Source organism: Chiroxiphia lanceolata, chromosome 2 (genome assembly GCF_009829145.1).
Source record: "Chiroxiphia lanceolata isolate bChiLan1 chromosome 2, bChiLan1.pri, whole genome shotgun sequence".
In the NCBI taxonomy this organism is placed as follows: domain Eukaryota; kingdom Metazoa; phylum Chordata; class Aves; order Passeriformes; family Pipridae; genus Chiroxiphia; species Chiroxiphia lanceolata.
The window spans coordinates 115786236-115808746 of NC_045638.1; the positions used below are offsets into that span (position 1 = coordinate 115786236).

Consider the following 22511-nt stretch of genomic DNA (forward strand, 5'->3'; position numbering starts at 1 on the left):
GCCTGGAAACCATTGTTAACTGCTGCCAGAAGATATTTGCAATAATATTGCCCCCAAAATGTCACAATGGTCCTTCTTAAAGGGTCAGTATTTATGCACTGAAACAATTCTGATAGTTTGAGATTTTCAGGTGGCATCTTCAGTTTCTGCTTCATCAGATTAAGAGCCATAAATGACCATTTTCATGTCTCGTTTTAGCCCCTACCCTTTAAAATCTTTCTGAACTACACTTCTTGGAAATGTCACAAGTACTCTGTCCAAAACATGACTGTGCTGTGGCAGCACCTGCCCAAAGTAGTCCAAAGCAAGATCCATCCTTCTATGCAAAATCCAAGTATCTGCCCTTTCTGGAGAACACAAAACAATCTCATGCAGTTTCTTCTAGGTAATGGAAAGTCTGAAAAAGAAAACCATGATAAAACAAAGCAATCATTGTGTGAATCTATCCTGGAGCTGTGAAATCCTTGAGATACTTCAGCTTGACTGGAAGGCTCTGAGCAATCAGATTTAAGAGGGTTTTACTTATTCAGTAGTTAGGTCTAGATGACCTGCAGACCAAATGACCTTCCGACCTAAATTGATTCTAAGTGCCACAAAGCAAGGATAAAGTAGAGAGTTCAAGAGCTGTTTTACAGCACTTAATACAAGCAGTCTTCAATAAAGTCTGAGAAAATACTTGAAAGGAAATAGCATTGAATGCAATGTTTGAGAGCAAGGGCTCTAGTGTTCTCCTTACCGACAATCCCACGAGGAGGGGGAGGGAAGAGGGAGACCAGCAGTTTTCCCATGCTAACAGTGCACAAACAAAAGACAGCTGGTCCCACGGAATATCACCTTCTAATGAGCTCAGGAAAACCTCAGATCTCAGGGCAGGCCTGAGCCCCAGCTGCACCTCGCTGAAAATGGCAGCACAAATTCCAGACTTTCAGGAGGGAAAGATGAAGATCCACAAATAAGATCATAGACATAAAAGAGTGCCGGATTACATACTATAAGTACCAAAAGTGAGATTCCTTCTGAGAATTCTCTCAGCTGTGAATTGATGTTTCTGCTGCCATGTTAGACACCTGTTTGCCAGTTAAGTGTGACACTTTAAAAGGATGAACAGAACCGTCTTTAACGCTTAGACAGAGCAACAAGCAAAGCAGTAAGACATCGTTTACTTTATGTCTTCCACCACAGGAGGTTATAAAATAGGTCCTATGCTTTTGTTAAAAGATAGAACTATTGCAAGACTGAATTCCTTGTGGGTATTGGGTGCCTTCATCACAGGGCTGTTCAGCACCAAAGGAAGAGCTGAAGACTTCTTGAAGGCACTGTGCAACTGAGCTCCAAAGATAATGCACATCACAGTGTCAAGCCCAGTTTACCAAATATAGCTTCAGTTGTGTATTCAACATTCGTGTGCACTTCTGAACTAAGGGTGTGTTAATGTCCACAGATGAGTGGGGCCCATGAGTAATTCTGACTCATTCTATAACTCCAGTGCCTCCAGGGCAGTTTCTGTTCGAGTGGCAATATATGGGTATGTGAAGTGATCACTGAATGCAGATGAGATTGTGCTTATTTGTGCTGAAAATTTGCTTCTGTGGATGTGTCTTGGTTTTGCCTTTTTTTTTTTCTTTTTTTTGTTAATTATGAAGGTCCTAAAGGCTTGACCCATTGTTTTACAGCATCACAGCTGAATATATAACAGTACAGAAAAGAGTAAAGCAAATTTCAAAGCATGCATAGGCGAATACATGAACTCAATTTTATTCACTCCCCTCACTCATGACATTCAATGCATGCAAAGTTTCTGAGGAAAAAAAAAGCCATGCAAAGGTTTAAAAAAAAAATAAATCTGAGCTGTATTTTAATTATTGATTTAATTATACTAATACATTAACACCATCAATTGGTTGGTTTTGCTGATTATCTTTATTGTTCCACATCTTAAGCTAAGCAATGTATATAACTAAACTTTATAAACATCCTGAGTATGAGTTTTAACTTTCAAAATACATGTAAACATGCACAGATATTTGCCCTAAAACCTGATGTTTAATTATCAGAAAACTCAATTTTATCTGACAGAAATAACAGAAAAAAATTACCTTTTCACGCTTTTCTATGAAAATATATTTTCATACATATAAATACATTTTCATACATATATATACACAAGCATGTATGGATTTATATGTATATGTAAGTCAAAATACATCCCTCAGGTTACATTTGCTACATCACTGCTTCGTTGAAATTCAGGAAATGGTTTACAGCACTGCTGACCTTACATGATTAGTTCTGAAAGGTTTATTTCTTTGTCACACTGATTTGTGGCAATCACTTTGGTGCTCTGAAGTCATGAATCTCTGTAGGTATTATAGCATGCCTTTCTATATACTGGTATGCTATCAGAAAGAGGGATGATCATTTATACTGGTGTGAGGAGACAGGGAATGCTTAGGAGACATTTAGGAGTTCATTGTTCTCTGTTCAGATATTTATGATGATGATTAGAGATAAAAAATAAAAATTACATTTACATATTTATGATCATTTTTATGCAATATCTTCATTTTGATTAAAATGCCATAAATATCCCTGCATTGCTACAATGCAAGCCAGAAATCTAACTACAATGCACTTGGTTTTATCTTTGTCCTAAAAACTTCCTAAATTAAAGCAGTGAACAAAATACAGCATGAGCAGTGCTGATTGATAAAAACAATGAAAATAGTCTGCACTTAGGTGCAATTACAAAATCGTAAAGAACTAATCTGTCATACGATAAGACCTAAAGATATTTTTCTTTGAGAAGCAGAAACAACCTTGTGGGAAAATGCGTGGGCTGCAGAACCATGCAATAAAAATTGAAGAGTGCAGGCAGAAACTCACCTCTAGCTTTGTTCTTTGTAGCAGCCACTGGAAGCAAGGAAAAGATTGCACAAGAAGAAGAGAACAAAGATAGATTAGACAGAAGTTTGAGCAGGTAAGAATACAGAGAAACTTTATCACGATCGATTCAAAGCTAACAAACACAGTTTCTAGGATTATTTGACCTATTTATTAGAGACACTGCAGTGTTATGAGATAGCTCAGATCTATGATTCTGTCAGAAACCCTGTGTTGAAAACTTAGAAAATATATCAGAACACGCACTCAAAAAGCACGTCAAGGAGAGCAGAAAAATCATGGACCGTTAATCACAAGCAGGTGAGAACATATGTGCACACATTTGTGAATTCTAAAACTTACAGCATGATTTGCCCAGCCAAAAGTGCATTCTGAAGTACTTAAATCTTACATCATTCTTCTGTGAAGCTGATACAAACAAACATTGGTTAAACTGCAGACACTCCAATGATTTATAACCTATGTTACATGATCATTGTTTTTCTTCATTGAAGCCTGTATCTTCAGATTGTTCTTGCACCAATGGAGCACGCAAAGCAAAAGGGGTAGACAAGATTTTAATGAACAGTGACCAGTGTTCAAACTCAGAAAAAAAGGGAGAGACACTAAAGTCTTCCTTGAGCATCCTGAAATCACACAGTTTCATGCTGTTAACTGTGTATGCCCAACAAGGTAGGAAAAACATGAGTAGCAGCTTAAAATGTTCCACTAACCTCTGCCCTACTACCAAAATAAATAGAATCATCATTTTCTGCTTTCTGAGGCTCATAGATAATGCTGTTGATAATCAGGACCCAAAGTTAGAATGGAATCACTCTGTTAGCTAAATTACACAAAAAGATACTACCCGCAACTCCTTAAACTATCAAGCGCACTCTGAAAAGGCTTTCATTCAGGAGCATCTCCAGGGAAAAAAGGCACCTCAGAAAAGAAACCCAAAGTAATTCCTCTTCTGCTGGCCCTTCTTGTAACACAGAACTACATTATTAACAAGTCAGAGGCAGCTACACTTGTGACCAAAAGGCACAAAAGAAAAGGAGAAAGACCCAATTTCCCTTCTGCTCTATTTGCTTCTCTTGTTCATACCTAAAGGAGTTTGTTTAGTTGGTTGGTTTGGTTTTGGTTATGGGTTTGTTTAGTTTTTTATTTTGTTGGGGTTTTTTGTTTTATTTTGGTTTGGTTTGGGCTTTTTTGGTCTGGTGTTTTACCAATCAGTCTTTACTAAGACAAAAAAGGAGACAGAGCAGTGAAGGTCAATTTGCCATATATATGAAGGAATTGCTGGAAAACTGAGACATTTAACAAAAAATGTCGTTTTTCCAGATATTAATTTTTTTTTCTGCACTGATCCCTCCTTTATTTCCAGATGCACTGCGCTGAATTGGCATAATTCTCCTGGCAGTGAAAACAAAACAAAAAAAATCAGTCTCATGATGTCTACACTCAGCATTACTTCATGAAACAGCTCTGCTTTGGGGAGGTACAATGAGTGCAGATGCTCCTGCAGAGCTCTTTCCACAAGGCTATTTAACAAGACATATTCACCTGCAAAAGTGCCTGTAAATCTTACATATGCTCAAAATTGCTTGTGCAGTAAACAAAATTAATGGTGCCGTTCTAATTTCATAAGAAGTGAACGGTTTCTCCTTCATGCAAATATAAGTTGATAATGAATGCACCGAGTTCATCAACCTGTTCATTTTCTCACCCTTGCCCTTCTTTTTCAGCCCTGAGAATTACATCCACGTGAATGCATTATCACTTCTAGTCAGATTACTCATATAAACTCAACAAAGGTCTGGAGGAAATACTATCTCCCCCTCCCCACAGGAAATTTAAAAGGAACAGGAGACTTTATACATACTTAATCTCAATAAAAAAGATATATGTGTGAGTGTGAATATATGAATACGTACATTAAAATACATATGTACTTGAATTCTTCAGAATAAATATATATACACACATATGCATATGGAAATGATATAATCTGTGTATATATACATATATAGATGTATATTAGAAGAATCCATGCATTCTATGATTAGACAGCTTTATTTTGAAGTGTGTGCACTAGACAGAGCATTATTACCTATCATGTATCAGTAAATAAAGAAAAGATATAAATGAGATTGTACATTATAATTGGAAGTAGGGCAGGTTACTTGGCTTGTTAGGCCAATTATAACTCTCTGCAAATCCACTAATAGAGGACTAGATGACAGTAACCTTCTTAAAAATGTCATGTTCGATACTTGTAAGTTTTTCCACTGACAGCATGGTCCAATTACAAGTCAATTCGTAAAGTTCAAATGGCACAACAGCCAAATTAGCTGAAAACGGTCTTTCAAAATATAATTCTGCCTACTGCAGGCAACTAGCTGGAGCTGTGTCCATCAACAATCCATCTTTTTGATACCTAGCATGAGGGAAAATTCCCTTTCACTGTTATCACTGAGGTAGGTATTTCTCTTTCCAAAGGCAAAAAAAAAAATAAATTCTCTCTTCCCTCTTTGCTCTCCTTGTCATTCTGTGTAAAGAGAATACAGCTTTCAGCTATATCCATTATGTTTGAAAATTTTTATCTACTTATCATCATTCCATGAAAAGTCATAGAAGACAAGCGTAGATAAATGTTTCAAACGAGCATCAGCAAGACCGAAATTTAGCAGAGGGAAGGTGAGATCTTGGTTAGAGCACCAGATGTGGGATAACTCAGCTTTTTATGCCACTAAAATCAGTGACAAAAGACCTGTGGGTTTTAACAAACAATGTTACAGTCAAAGGATCCACTTTTGCTTTAAGTCATCAGCAAGGCAGTTGATTTCTCTGCATTTCACATAACACATTCTCTTTTTCCCCACCCAGTCTTCCTTGCTTGCTGATTAAAGAGACAAAGTCTTCAAGGCAGTGAGTCTCTCCTGAAGGTAGTACACTTGTAGGACATTGATTTGAAATTTCTGTAACACAAGTAAAATGGTTTAGGACTGGCCATTTTGGGGTACAATGTAACCTAAAAACTAGGATTTGCTGTATATGGATGGCACATGCTTTATTTGGCTAAATTAACAAGACAAGCAGCAAATGGATAAAAAGGAAAGGAAATGACTTCTGGTACTTCTGTATGTTCAGGGATTTCTGTAAAAACCATTTATAAGGGTGTTTTTCTTTAGTTACTCTGTCTTGTCTTCCTTAGGAAATTGATTCTGGACAGGGAGACATACCACAGAAAAGTGTGAACAATGACCTTTGGTGGAATTTAAGGAAAATTTTAAAGACCAGAGAAGAAAGACAAAGTGGGAAGAAAAGACCATATTTTCCGAAGTCAGGTTGAAAGGCATAACAGAGCCACTAGATTTCTAGGTAAGGCTGAGAAATAAATCTCTTCTACTTTCTCTATCAAGATTAAACCACACTGTATTTTCTGAAGGCTCTTCTGGTCATGGGATATGTAAAACAAAAAGGTTGGAAAGGTCTGTAGAGCGAGGGGATCACAGAACAGCAAGAAGTCAAGGTCAGAGATCTCAGGGGAGTCCACTATGAGAGATCCAGAAAGGAGAGGACAACCATGCTGGGTGCTCAGTCGTGGCAGTTAATTTTCACAGAACTAAGGCTTTTAGGGCATTTTCAAATCAGAAAAGTAATTCTGTTGTAGCTGTGCTGCTGAAACAATGTTTTTTAAAAATCACTGCCTGAACATAAAAAGCTAGATTCAAATTTCAAAGCCCCTAATATACCCTTGCTCTCAAATATCAATAATATATTGTGCTTTATTTTCTGTGATATATCTTCCTGACTTCTTTCTTTTTGTATGCCAACAATTGTTAAATTACATTCTTTGATAAATGGTGGCTACAAGTTGTTCAATCTTTTCTCCACACTCAGCTGTCTCTACAGTGTTCAATTTTGTGGACGTTTTTAGACAGATTTGATATAGCATTTATTTTATTTTTCTCTTATATGTGATTTATTATTCAATTTGGGGTTTTGTCTTCTGTCTTTGGAAAAAACTGCATCTTTCCAATTACTTCAATAGCTCAATAAAAATAAAAAAAGGGAAAAAGTATTTCCCCCTGATATCCAGCTTACTTAACCTTTTATTTCAAAAGGAGAAAGAAAAAGGAAAGTGAAAGGTTTGAGGTCAGTCTTGTTTTCATTTCACCTATTCCATGCACTAAGAAAGCAGACAGAGGAAAAACCAGTCTAAGATCTAAATGTTGTAATTACTGTATTCAAGAAAAGAAACAATATGAAAGTCACATTGCACATAATGTCACATAAAGCACATTGCATTGATTTTCTCCTGAATACAGTAATGTACATTTCCAGCAAATCTGGAGGTCCTCTCATCTTCAATAAAAAATTAAGACACCAACAGTCTACAGGATGGATGTATTTAGTTATCTGTATTTTTGCTCCAGTCTTAAAACCTTTCGTGATAGTGGAACGTGAAAAATGACCAGAGAAGCAGCATACAGAAATACCTCCCACCCCCACAGAAAACTCCACAAACACCCACACAACCCTGCTCCCCAACACACCCAATACATAACGCATATAATGCAGATTTTTGGTTTTCTGAAAAAAGGTCATTATTTTTACACTACCTAAATTTAGAATTTTCCCTTTAATTTTAGGGTGGTGATGACAAGAACATTTTTTTTTTTCCCCTTTGGGTAGACTGATGGATTATCACTGATCATTTAGGTCACCTAAATGCCAGTTCTAATTCTCTGACTGGAAAAGCTCCTTTGTGTGACAGAAGGCTTAGTAGGATCATTTTCTCCAGAAAATAATGCAAATCGTTAGGTTGCCACAGACTAGAGACCTATTCAAAGCAAGGATACCAGTGCTATAATTCATCATGCTTTTCCCCCTCTTTTTCAAAACCAACATTTTCCAAAAGCCACTGAAGGAAAAAGAAACCACTACCATCACTTGAAATTCTTGGTGGGAATTCTGAGTCTCCTGCATTCAGGAAGACATTGCTGCCAAAATTTAGAAGAGTGGTTGACAGACGACAGAGAAATCTGAGATTTTAGGAGTTCTTTTAGCTTTGGATACAGTACAAAAAACCTAGATACATTGTCACAGATAAATTTGTTCACTTCTGGTTTTCTAATCTCTCATATGATTGCCTTTATTGATATACCTTTGCATTTTATACTGAATATTCTTTTTTATACATAAGTTCTGCACACTCTTCTCACGGAGATTTCTAAAACATCAGTTACTGGTATTTGCAGATATAATCAGAATCCAGATATTCCTAGATAAGCTTTCCTCTCTGTATTTATATAACCATTAAAAATCTGTGCAGTCATGCAAATGTAATTAAATGGAATCGAAACATGTGACCTTCTATTATTCCATGTTCTATCTTTGCATCATTCTAACCACAACACAAGTTCCTAAAATGACATCAGCTAATTTCTCTCAGAAAGAGATAAATTTCACTTACTCAACTCATCGATTGATCTTCAAAAAACCAAGAACTTTTTTGGTTCTGAGAATTTAACACATTTTTTCCCCTCAGGGTTCAGGAGAAAAACTACAAATGAAGTGAAATGCAACAACAGTATGTGATTTTGCCATGACAAAAAATGATTTTTTTTAATCACAGTTGTAACATTAAATGTATAAAATATAATGTATATTGAATATATGGTATATAGTAGAGATTACGTGTGTATATAGTAATTTGTAATAATTTTTCCTCTTAGAACGTAAAATACAGTCTTGAAGATAGAACTGAAAAAGGGACAAAAATGCTAATTTGGAAGGGTTTATGAAGAGGTCAGCTACTGCATCCTCTGGGCTTGAAGCATCATGAGTTATCTTTGGACCTCTCCTAACAGATTGACAAACATATTGTTAAAATATGTGGTGATGGGGACTTCAAAAGCTCTCCAGGTAATCTCTTTTAGTGCATAGTTGTCCTCTTAATGGTGAATTGTTTTGCTGACATACAACCTAACCATCCCATGTAGGAGATTAGCTCAATTATTTAACCCTTCTCATACCTTCCATGAGTAGAAACAATAGAACACAAACCTCTTTAACACAACCCTTTGCAAATTAGAACTTTTAACTCTTCTGTGCCTAAAAAATCATGTTCTTCCACTTCCTTAATATAACGTTTTTCAACTTCCACTTTATTGTCTTCCTCAGTTTTAAAACTGACGAGATTATCACATGCAGCGACTTTTATTATGTGGCACTAATCACAAAATATTGAAAAACACGCAGCTCCATTTTCTTTCTGAAAAGTAGACTCTAAATATAGTAATTTTGTTCTCAATACTCATTACAGCTGGCAGGATGGAGATCAGCAGAAATATCTTACAGTCCAAACATCACTAGAGTTCAGGGTTCCAGCTGTAGCTGATCCACATCAGCAGCTGGAAACACGTCACACTATATGACTGTAAAGTGAAAATAGAGGATGACTATAATCATGCCCTAAAGGCTCCTCTTAAAGGCATTTGAGCTAACATGATTTGCCTGTCCCAAAATGCCAACTTTATGCACATTGTAATACAGCTGGACACGTAACTTCTACAAGCAACGTAAGTTGCAAGTAAGCAATTTTATCACAAGCTGGGTTTCCATAAATCATCACAGAAATTTCACTCGCAGATAAATAATACAGTTGATAAACAAGAGTAAATACAATTTTTATATTCTGTTTTATCAAGGTAACAATGTTTTAAGAAGTCTGTATAAAGGCAACTCTGGAGTTGCAGAATAAAGAACTCTGCAAGGCCATAAGCGTGGTTCTGTCAGGCAGAAACGCAAGTACTCAGTTCAGCCCTCAGATCTATTTTGCAGAAATTCTAAAACTTAAAACAAATATTTGAAAAACTTTGATATTTATTCATTCATCATCTCAGACAAGCTATCAGAATCGTTCATCACACAGAACGTGCACGCACACCTACTTGCCCAACTTCTGTGTGTGTCAGGTCTCCAGCACAAACAGGAAGGAAAAGATCCTACTTGGAAACACTTAGCAAACTATTTAGCCACAAATTGGCTGCCATCGTGTGACTGTGATCGGGCAGAAGCAGCTGTAAAGCAGTAAGCTTGTGTTTCTTTTCAAATCTGCAGATCAATCCATGAAAAACACCTCAAACTACGCCTTGTCCATTTTGCTCAACCCAGGAGCAACCTGTGACATTCATGTCTCATGTCAGGTTGTTCTTTTTTTTTGTTGTTTGTTTTGTTTTGTTTTTGTTGTTGTTTTTTTTTTTTTTTTGCTAATGTATATGCTATCTGACATTATTACAAACAGAAATGTCCTCAGTCTGCTGTGCTTACACACATTAGTTTCTAGTCACAATCCACAGGCTTGATAACCCACAAAGGGCTAATGGTTCCTGTGTTTGAAAATAGGCAATCTGCATGAAATCAAAAATACTGTAATCCAGAGCAAGGAGCTTGTTAGACAAACAGCCAGGGTTCTCCTTATGTTACCTCTACTTACAATTAAATCATCTACTGTAAGCCCTAAGAAGGTTTTGAAAAGGTAACTGGTTTGTAATTGCATGGTACTTTCCCTATTATTTATTTTTCTCCTTTTTTTTAAATATCACAGCCCTTGGTATCTCTATATAAGAAGTGTTACATCACAACCATGTTCCCAGATATTCAGAATTTGCAAACTCATAAAACAGCCACTAAGTTTTTCAGGCAGGAAAGAAAGCAATATTAAATTTAGAATTTAAAACACTGTTTAAAAGGCTTAAAAATGAAAGTTTCAAAAAAGCTATAACTGTTTCAAATGTTATACTCTTTATACTGCCATGAGCCCCAGTTTTGTTTGATCTGAGCATTAAATGCATTTCTAGTCTTCCTTGAATTATATTGCCACTGTACTGAAATCATTTGTAGGCAAGATTAATTTAAGATTTTATCTATGCTTATAGCAGTTGTCATTAGTCCTGGCTCTCCATATCACACTCAGGTTACTACATGCAATCGTAGGCCTTAACTGTTGGCATTTAAAAAGCTGGAAGCACTGTCTGTGAAGGAATATTCAATCTGGAAGCTTTTTGCAGCAATGAAATAAAAAAAAAAAAAAAATTTATTACTGGGCACTAAGCTGATGGGCTGAAAAGCTCTGCTTAGGTGGTCGACAATCATAATTAGAAAACTACATTGATATTAAAACTCTCTTTAGATTGCATTCCATTTGAATGAGTTTCAGAAGGGGTGGCTCACACCTTACCAGCCTAACCAGACCATCCACAGACTGCTGACACGAGCTGTTGAGCTGATTTGTCACAGCTTTGTTCCACGCTGGGGCCTTTTACCATGTGCCCTTTAGCTCTACATGTTGGCCGTCCCTCAAAACCAGACCAGATACATTTCATGAACATCTCTGTTCTGTCTCAGAGTCATCAAAATAAGGACTTATTATAGAACATCTTTAGCAGGGTGTGTAGACACAGTGAAAGTATAGTCAGCACATGCACCTGGCAAACAGACACACTGACGGTGGTACACGGATCACTGTAGAGGCAGAGCCAAACAAAAGCTCCTGAGTGACTGCCAGAAATAGGTGAAGCAAGGAAAACAACATTCTGCAAGTTCTGTCACTTTGGTGGCATGAAAACGAGAAGGCTGAAGCTCATAGGTAGCACAGGATCTTTAAAAGCTGAGCCTAGGAGAGGTAGCAAGTTCACATATAAGTTAGGATTAACTGAAAATTTTAGATGACAAAAGAAGAAGTTCTTCAAAGTCAGCAAGAAAAATTAAAAAAAAGAACAGTGAGGTAAAAAAAGATTAAGGCAGAGAGAAGGGGGAAAATAAGCCAAGGGTAACTGAAAAGAGAGGGAGAAGATTAAACTCAAAATCAAGATCAGGCAGCTCAGAGAACCAAATGTGTATGAGACATACTACTAGAGAAATCTTAAAATTTTGAACTCCAGTTATCTGCACTTTCAGATAACATTTCAATATTGAATAAATATAAGAGGGACAGGGGCACTCTCTGCTGGGTTAAGAACAGGCTGATGGCTGGGCCTAGAGAGTGGTGGGGAATGGGGCTGCATCCAGTTGGGATCTGGTCACTGGTGGTGTCCCCCAGGGATCAGTGTTGGGCCCAGTCCTGTTTAGTGTCTTTATCGATGATCTGGATGAGGGGATCAAGTCCACCATTAGCAAATTTGCAGATGATCCCCTAGTTGGGGATGTGTTGATCTGTTGGAAGGCAGGAGGGCTCTGCAGAGGGACCTGAACAGGCTGGAGAGTTGGGCTGGTTCCAACGGGATGAGGTTCAACAAGGCCAAGTGCCGAGTTCTGCACTTTGACCACAACAACCCCATGCAGGGCTACAGGCTGGGAACAGAGTGGCTGGACAGGGCCATGCAGAAAGGGACCTGGGAGTGCTGATTGACAGGAGGCTGAACAGGAGCCAGAGTGTGCCCAGGTGGCCAAGAAGGTCGATGGCATCCTGGCCTGGATCAGGAATAGTGTGGCCAGCAGGAGCAGGGAAGTGATTCTTCCCCTGTACTCAGCACTGGTGAGGCCTCACCTGGAGTGCTGTGTCCAGCTCTGGGCCCCTCAGTTCAGGAAGGACATTGAGGGGCTGGAGCAGGTGCAGAGAAGAGCAACGAGGCTGGGGAAGGGACTCAAGCACAAATCCTGTGAGGAGAGGCTGAGGGAGCTGGGTTGTTCAGCCTGGAGAAGAGGAGGTTCAGGGGAGACCTCCTCACTCTCTACAACTCCCTGACAGGAGGTTGTAGCCAGGTGGGGGTTGGTCTCTTCTCCAAGGAACCAGCAGTAGGACAAGAGGGCATGGCCTTAAACTGTGCCAGGGGAGATTTAGGTTGAATATTAGGAAGAAATTCTTTCCAAAGAGAGTGATCAGCCATTGGACTGGGTTGCCCAGGGAGGTGGTGGATTCTCCGTCTCTAGAGGTTTTTAAGATGAGACTGGATGTGGCATCAGTGCCATGGTCTGGGAACCACGGCAGTGTGGGATCAAGGGGTGGATTTGGTGATCTTGGAGGTCTTTTCCAACCCAGTCAATTCTACTATTCTATGATTCGATATAGCATATAGGGAGATTGGCTTGACTCTACAATAACTGTAAATGAATATTTAGCATAATAACACAACTGGAAAATCTTCGTATCTTATTAACAATTACTTCCTTACTATCATTACAATAGTCTCTGCCTGTGCTCCTTCCTTCTAACACTGACACAAGGTTGTTGCATTACTCACCTTAAAAAACAAACAACTCCCTTTTCTTATATATGGAAAATAAGCACTTTTATTGCACTTTTAGTTTCTCATATTTATTTTTCCTTTCACTTCAGTGAAAATACTCCCTGTATTCAAAATAATGTAAATGTATACCTATTTTTATAAAGAATATATGAATATGATACATGTAATATTTTATATTATATATATTGTTACTATATTTTCTTAATCTATTTTCTATATAAGATAGCCACAGTCTACGTTATATAAATTTATTAATTCAATATCCCTCGTTTTATATAATATATATAAACCATATATAATTATATATTGTATTATATAAAAATATATATTAGATATAATATATATAATAACATCAATTATTATACTCTATAAAAGAGTATAAAGCAATCTATGTACAATCTATGTATGATATTTAAAGTGTGTGTGTCTACACATATATTACAGCCTGTAAAATATAATGTATTTGGGTACATTTGGACAACAATGAATGAAATCAAGTTAGAGTAATGCATACAGTCAATTGAAAAATGAAAGATGATATCAGTTCCATGGAATACTTTAGAGAAACTTTTGAATAATATCACTTTAGGAAAATAAAGACATTAAGTGTAGTCAGAGTGACTATTTACAGAAAAATTTGTGATTCTTGGGGTAATCCTCTCAATTATGACTTATGAAGTAAAATATTCTTACTACTCCTACAATGATAAACGTGTTATGGTAAAGAAATGATTTGTGAATCCTGTACATTTCTGAACTCTACAGTAACTGCATGTTGACTCCTCACAGCATTTTGATTCATAATGCAGGTTTTATAATGTCTTGGAAGAACATATACCAGAAAAATTATCGCTCAAGGTATTCCTCAATAATGCAGCCTGGAACCTTCCTGAAAAACAAGCAATCCCTCTCCCCCCCCCCCGAAATGGATCCCCTGCACGCCCTGGACACTAAACTAGTCTGCAAGGAGAATAAACAAGTTACCATTGAGTATTTCAAATTAATTCCTTCACATTTCTGCCAACATGCATCTTCTAGACAACGTTATTACCCAATTACAATGACCTAAAGAAGCACACAAACCCCCTGTATAGCAGAATGGTGCCTATATATAGTGTTTAGCTTTAATCACTTCTGGAAACAGAGGAAATATTTTGAAATACCACCTGTTTGTAGCACAAACACTGTGCAATAGAAGATACGAAGTAGAAAAAGGCAAAAAGGAGGGCGGTGTTGCTATTTTAATTTGGCTCTCAGTACGCAGCCCAAAGAGATTTGTAGTTCAGTGAAGGAGCACAGAACAAACTCCAGCTGTGAACATGTGCCCTGCAAGAGCCAACCAAGGCCCCTAGCAACTAACTGCGTGGCTCAGCAAATTATACAGACATGTGCTTGCCTTGGACACCTCTTGGAGGCTGCCAAAGTAGAGGGTAATAACAGAGCATCCACATTCTTATCCTAGGAAACCAAAGGAGCATTTCAGGACCATTCCTGAAAGGTTCGTACATGCACCTCTTTCATATTCAGCACAACTTTTGCAGATTAGAAGAAGTTTGCACATGCAGTCAGTCACAGCATATATAGCAACTGGCAACACAACTATGACTGCTCCTCCTTAAAAACCTCATAAGCCTTCTCTTCAAAGAGATTTATGAATAATGGGAACTAAATAATTCATGGCACTGCAGATCCAGCCCAAATAGCCTCTTCCTTTTTAAGGTTTCAGTTTGTAGATGTGTGATCAAAAGCCTTCATCAGTCATGATAGTGGCATTTGTACTCAGTCCAAACAAGCTGTATTTGCATCTGAATGTTTTTCATTGAAATGAAAGACGTAATAAGCGAGCCAAGTTCCAACTAAAAGGCGTTTTATGCTATTTAAATTCAGTCAAATTAAAGGCTGAATGCAACCTAAAAGGTCTACTCTCAGAACAGTAATTTGACACATCGTAAATAAGACCCGTGTTTCTGTTACAGTGCCTCAGCACTTGTCTGAAAATTTTACACAGCATCTCAACAGTGTTGCCTCTCGAGGAATAACAGAGAAAAGTCTCATATATAAAGTAAAAAGGTAAACAGAACCCTAATGCACTGGCAGGTTTAACTTACTTTTTACACAGTTACATGAAACGACAGAATTATTTAGGTTGGAAAAGACGTTTGAGATCATCAAGTCCAAACTTTAAAATCAAGTAGGTAAAAGCAGTTGCTCTGTGAAGGTAACACTAACATGAAAGAAATTGCCACTACATGTTTAAGCAAATAGATACACACCTTGTACATCAAACTCTCACCATGTTTGATTAATCCTATTGATTAATAAAGTGAGGATCATTCTTTGCCATGACCATTCCTCAGATTTACTACTACACTGAAAAGTACCACGAGTCCCTCAAACAATAACAAACAGAAGAAACCAGTCCATAAAGGTCTCAGTTGTAGAAGGTGGTGCAAGAATTTCACGTCATAAAAGGAAAAAAGTAGTAGGATTAGATTAAAATTCTTGTTCTTGCCAAGGGGAAATAAATACAACCCTCATAAATTGAGGTCAACACTAATTTTAAACAGACTGTTAAAAACCTAAAATGCCCTTTTCTTATGAACCTTAGTGGGGATAAACAAGATAATTCTTTATAATTGTCACGGGGGTTTACTGTAAATCCCTTCCTTTTTCCTTTTTTTTTAATTTTAAATTTTGTGAGAAAGTCTTCCTATTGTACTTAGCAATGACATGAGCTGATGAAAGAAGAAAATTAGATATTATGAATGATCCCATATTGAAACACGTCACAGGTGAGTATTTTTATTTCAAGTCCATCTAGGTTGGTTTTTTGTGTGTGTGTTTCATTGGCTTTTCTGATTTTTTAAAAAATAAACCAAACACATTAGTTTGCTTTGCAGAGATCAGAACCTCATTAATTAGTTATCCAAAGTATATTATATCGAGGTTTTAATTTTAAAGTCCTTAAATTTAATTTAGTAATTAGTGTATGCACCATACCTGAGAGACACTACATTGATCCCAATGACACTCATATTAATTCATACACAATCCATTTAAATATTTAAGAAATGCACAATTTCAAAGTATTTCACTGATTTTGAAATGGAAAGAAGAGTTTATGCGAACAAATGGTAATAAAAAGAAGAGGAATGTACTCTAGGGCTCAAGGCTACTCCACAGCTCCTCTATAGACCTCTCAGGAAAACAACAGGGAATGGTTTGTGTCAGACTAGCACAACACAGCACCAACACCCTGAATGCTAATGAGTAAAGCCAAGGAATAGTGCTGGAGCACCATATTTTGGAAGATGGCACTGATGAGGGCAGATGTAGAAAAATGATTATCAGCTTCAGACCCCTAGAGCAGCATGAATGAAATCACATCCTTGTGTTCTGGGAAATAAAACAGGCAACTTGGATATAAATAAAGGCAGCCTTTAATTATCTAAAAGTAAATTGGGAGCAGCCCGCGATAATTCAGAAGTGCCGTTATTATAGAACACAATGCAGAGTTAATTCAGAAATCAGTTTGTTCAAAAGCATCAACAGCTGGGTTTAATAATAGACACAATGAATCAGAAATGAAGAAAAGCTTGAGACAGAAGATTATTGAGCAATTTCAATCATATTATTAGATTTACAACTAAACAGTGGCAAAGAACCTGTACGCTAGAATTACTTAAGAAAAACAATAATTTGGATTGATGAGCTGCAAGAGTGTCAAAAAATGGACTTTTACAACGTCACTTTGTCCAGTTGTGTTTCAGAGATGTTTTTTTATGCTTTTACTATGGCAAAAGGTAACTCACATTCCTTCATTATTTTTAAAATAAAACAAAAGCTTTCTTGACAGAGGACCAATATATGATTTGAATGAAAAAAATGCTTTAGCACTAAAAAAGGTTTTAATTATACAATGCTATCTTCTGATATTTCTAGTCCTACTCAGTAAGATTTCCTTCTGCAAATTCTCTTGTGGTTTTTATAATTTTATAGTTTAGGCATATGACGCTTAAATTTCACTGCAATTGGGAAAGCATGGAAAGGGCATAATCAGACTATCAAATGACTAAAGCCACTACCACTGGCAAAGCAAAAATAGTGTCTGACTGCAAGTTTAGTTAGAATGACTGGGTAATTCATTAATAGAGTTATAAAATTGAACTTGGTAAAACACATGGTGAAATTTTACATATAAAAAGGAAATATGCAAAACAAATGCTGTAGTGCCATAACTTGTTCATGATACACCAGAAATTAACAGCTCTAAGTTTTTTTATTTGTTTTGTCTGCTTTTTTAAGGGAAGACAATAAGGCTGTGTTGTTCAGGCAAACCCCAGCAACTTTTATAACTTTCTAGTTAGCCAGCTAAGCAGTAACCTTTTCAGCTAAAATTACACTTTTAAAAATGTTCTCTTGTACATATAGATTTCAATTGTCATCTTGGTTGAACTGGTAAGTGACATTCTGTGAAGAGGCAAGTAATAGTAAGGTGAACAATAAACATTAGTATTCTGAACATATACATCAGGTCTGCCTAACAGAAAAGATAAACTATAAAAATCCCTAAATCAGGTTTGATGACATTGCTCTGAAGTCAGAGAATGGATCAAGACAGACACAGCACCATGACACACTGCCTGCTAACGTGAGACAGATAAATATTTCTTGTTTCTCTTCTCATTTCACTATGAAGTCTGGCCTACACTGCAGCAGCCACAGTGCTCTGTGGCAGTGCACAAAAGTGAGCTTGAAAATATCCACCTTTGGCTCTGCTGTCAGCTCGCTCACGCCAGAACCAGCTGATTGCAAAGCCTCCCTTGGAGAACCACAGAAATACTCGGTTAAACTGTCAACCAGCACATCAACAGTAAAATGCATTCTCATATATGCAGCTATTTTAGTACTGATTCCCAGTAAGAACAAAAGCAGCTCTAGGATGAAAAGCATATCATTGAAAAGACGATGCTTCACAGTACTATTTCTGAAACCTACACAAACATTAGAAGACGACTTTATTCCGTCTTCCCTCTCTCTCTGCTTTCACCCACAATAGAAGTAAGCATACAGAAAGAGAGACTACTATGGTATTTTCTTTGGTTAACCATTATTTTGACAAGTTCAGTTCATAACAATACTTTCAAGAAGAGAAACAAAACAGCTGCTACAGTCAGCACGTTGTCTGCTGAGCAATACCAAGAAGCAAGCACTCTAAGATGAACATTGTTTAAAATTATGACTTCAAATTAGATTATCTTCAAAGAAACAAAAAGAATGTTGACAAAAAAAGTCACTCTGTGTAAAACACTGGTATCAAATCTGTGAGAAGTCATCAACCAGAGAGTAACAAGTATAAATGTTTTGGCTCTAGAACAACTTACTGCAAACATACAAGTGCTAAAAAGCCCTATTAGACTTGATATTTTTTTATTCTGCATTTCTAATAAAGGAACTAGGAACAGAAGTATCATTTGCACGTAGGCAACACTGCATGACCTTCCGTAATTTGTCATATGATAAATAATTCCAAAGATATTTTTACTACCAAGTATTCCTCCTAAGTTGAAATTTGTAATATACAGATAAAGAATATCCCAATGACAGTCTATCAGAAAACTTGTGGGAGGCAGTGAACTAATCCCTCTACAATGAACTATATGAATATACACATTTATTTGTTTAAAATTAACGTTTTAGTCAACACAGGTTTTCCTTCTAAGATTCAGACATTTTGTTTCCTTTAATGACAGAAGTTTTCCACTCCTTTCTGTTTTGTCTTCTAAGGAAAAAAAACACAAAACAGTCTTTCAATTGATTTTATATTGCTTTCAATCAGAACTGCAATCTGACATTCAAAGAGGGAGGGAGAAAAGGAAAAAGTTTTATCCTGTGCAGCATGAACAAATGAAAAATATTTTAAGAAAAAGGTATTCATGTAAGAAACAATCCAGGCTAAAAATAAGTCTAACACCCACTGAATATGACAGGGATATTTCTACTGACTTTACTAGGCTATGAATCAAGCAATAATTATACCAGTAGATTACTGAAAGAAAAATAACAGTGATTTAGGAAAAATAAATGGAAAAACAGAAGCAGCCCTGGAATAATCTGTATAATCTGATATCAACCTTGGCTAGGTGAAATCGCATTTTTCAGCATCCTGTAATGCAGCAATTATCAGAAGTCACATGTACATATTATTATATACTTATCAGCTAAGACGGATGGTTATTGTACATTGCAAACTACTGATAAAATAAATTAACCAAGAAATTTTATCAGGGAGAATATTCACGGCCAATAAAAACAATTTCTTCAAAAGACTTGCTACCTAAAATGACGACTCAGACAATAAGATCCAGGAATCAACATGCAATCAACACTGTCACAGCAAACAGCTACCTCATGAAGTTACTCCAATAAGAAAAAAATAATATAATGTCAACTTGAGAAGTAGAGCAAAGAGCCATAAGATGGTCTGTCTCCTGGCAGGTATCATGTGTGGTTGATCTGTTGTTCACATCAGTATGCTGAAAATCAGTTCAACTAAAGGGAATCACTAGGAAGGTGATCACTGGCTGTCAATGCTGTGATTTTACTCCCAAAACTGCCACATGTCATTTCATACTTTCCCCCTAAAATTCAGAGACGTACTGAGAAGCAGCATGTAGCTTTATCAGTTTCTAAGTTTCTAAAAGCTGCATAGGTCATTCAAGTACAGAAAACTGTTTTTTATTCTAGATTTTTAGAAGAGGTAAAGCACCTGCTCCTGAGGAACACAGGGTCTTTTATACAGATATATGTGAGAAAGACAGATGAAGGTTCTTTTCAAGCTTAATGCCACGCTGAGTAAACAGTCATGAAAAGTCCATGAAAAACTGTCTTAACAATAATCTCAGGTAATTTAAAACCACAAAGCTCAAAGCACTGGAGAAGACATTAAGGACATAGAAGTATAACAGTAATGAAGAGAATTAAATAGCAAAAGATAATCATCTTGACATCATACATTTTTTTTAACATTAAGCCTTTCTATATTGGGACCATTTTGAATTAAGTGACCATAAATCTAGAGTGAATATTCCTCTCCTCTGTCCAGCCACCAACCACTTGTGCCCCCCCCTCCTCTTTTATGCCAGTACCTTTCAAACTATGTGGAGAGTCCGATGGAGGAGCTGATACAGCTGGAACTAATTTCTTTGCATCGTTGTTGTGGATTCATTGGACTCAGTTCTCCTATAACTTATATATTTCACCCTCATAAAAAGCCTCTCCTCGCATCTTTAATCTGAAAATACTACATAACATGCATTACAGTTAATATCAGGAACACTAAATAGCTATCAGATATAATCTACACCTTGTCTTGTAAATACAAATTGATGCTAACAGGAGAAACCCAGATAAAAACAGCACATAACTTGAAACTTTCAGCATCCACAGACAGGAGATTTTTAAACTGATGTTAATTAACTCAGTGAATTTGCCAAATTTGATTGAAGGTTAACTTTAGAGTTTTAGCTTTAGAAGAACATACTATTGAAAGATGATAAGGACAGTATCAGAAATACAGCACCTTATGACAGATCACAAGATTACTATCATTTGTAGGTTAATTGTGTATTCAACTTTGGACTGAAATGTTCCAAGGAGAAGGTAAGGGTCTGAGGGGTACAGGGGGATGAAGCCCACCTAATAAATGCAATCAGTCATTTAATTTATCAACAGGGAATAAAGCATAAAAAAATAATGAAGGGCATAGTGAAACTATCCAATTTCTTTTGAACTTCATTCCCTGAGTGTGAAAAATCTGCTTCTATGAAATCATGCTAAACTTTCAACTGCAAAACAGAGCCAATTTCCAAGGCAGTGTTTAATTAATTTATGGAGTTACTGCTGTGAAAGTTCATTGAGACAAATATTAAAGCTGTTTTTTAAAAGGGTTGGATAATTTTCTGATGATAAACAACAGTGGCAGCTTTGTAAGCAAAGACAATCATGTAAGAGTAATTAAATCTCAAGCTTCAGGGTATAAATAGAATCCCTCTGCCCCAAGTACAGCATGAACTATTATTAATAACATTTTCTTCATCCCTTAAATGTAAACTCCTAAATGAGCTGTGGTTTTTCGGCCACTTGTTAACCTGTTTGCCACTGCCAAGGGCAGCACATGAGACTACAGAAATCCATGGGCTGACTCAGTATGGAAGTGCTTGTGTTTCCATGGAATGCCACAACACCACGAGAGAAATAAATTCAGAACTACTCTCGTTCCAACTACCCGCTACAAACACCCTTCATCTAATCTAACTCCTGACCACTGCACCATCACCAGTATCAACCACACAATGCCAAGTCATTCGCATTAAATAAAAGTGAAGATGAGAAATTGGCCTATACAAGGAGAACCAGATTACAAGAATACTACATCTTCCAAATATCTTTTTGAAATTCCTACACAATTGTTTATTTTTTGACAGTGGAGCTGAGAAGAGAGCAGAGAAAGTACATTATGCAAAAAAGGTGTTGGGAAACATGAAAAATGTACGTTGCATCCTATCGGATACTTAATTGCTAAAAAGAATCACAACTTTTTAAAATGTATTTGGGCACAGGCAGTGCAAGGTATATGCATTATTTCCTGCTGTAATATTTCTAAGACTTCTTCTGTGCCAAAACATCTCAAAAAACTAAAACTTCAGGAAACATGAATAAGAGCATTGATCTGGCAAAAAAAAAAAAAAAAAAAAAAAAAGAAGGAGGAAAAGTGGAAGGGAAGCACATATATGTGGAAAGTCATACAAAATTGTGCAAAATTGGACTATCCTTTCATTATCCACATATTGAACAGAAAAATTAATGGCTCCAGACAACACATCTCAAAATACTTCACGCTAAGCCTATTATGAAGACAAGAAAAGCCCACAAAGTTTATTAGCGTGTCCTTATTTATAAACGACAAAAGAAAAGCTTCAGAATTTTATTGAAGAAATATGATGTCAAATAGATTTACATCGTGATCATTTTTAGGGACCTATTTTCACACCCACCATATGTATATATATAAATGCGCGCACAAAAGTTAAAATAGCAAAAGGAGTTTAGCTGTGTTGCTTTAAACCACTAAAACCTATACCTGCCCAAAAATGGCAAACAGCACTCCTAAAGGAAACAGTGAGTGAAATAACATGAAGCCAATGAAGGAGGTTAAGTACAGGATCCTGTCGTATTTCCCAATGAGAGTTTTTCATACATTGCAATAGAATAACTCTGAGCCTGCAAAGAACTGCGACCCAACGGCAGCTGACCTTCACCTGAAATCCAGGGGGCTGCATTAACCATTCTCTCCTCATCACTGCTGGTAAG

At 36.7% G+C, this 22511-nt stretch overlaps 1 protein-coding gene across 3 annotated transcripts in view; it reads right to left on the bottom strand.

Annotated features, from left to right (window-relative positions):
• The window catches only part of CADM2 (cell adhesion molecule 2), a 607683-nt gene that overhangs the window by 210605 nt on the left and 374567 nt on the right, over positions 1–22511 (bottom strand). For 2 of the 3 annotated variants that reach the window (XM_032678665.1, XM_032678663.1), the window contains exon 2: positions 2884–2910. The exons of the other annotated variant lie outside the window; for it this stretch is intronic. In XM_032678665.1, the coding sequence (XP_032534556.1) occupies positions 2884–2910 (27 nt within the window). The remainder of the gene's footprint in view (positions 1–2883; positions 2911–22511) is intronic. 3 annotated transcript variants of the gene reach the window in all.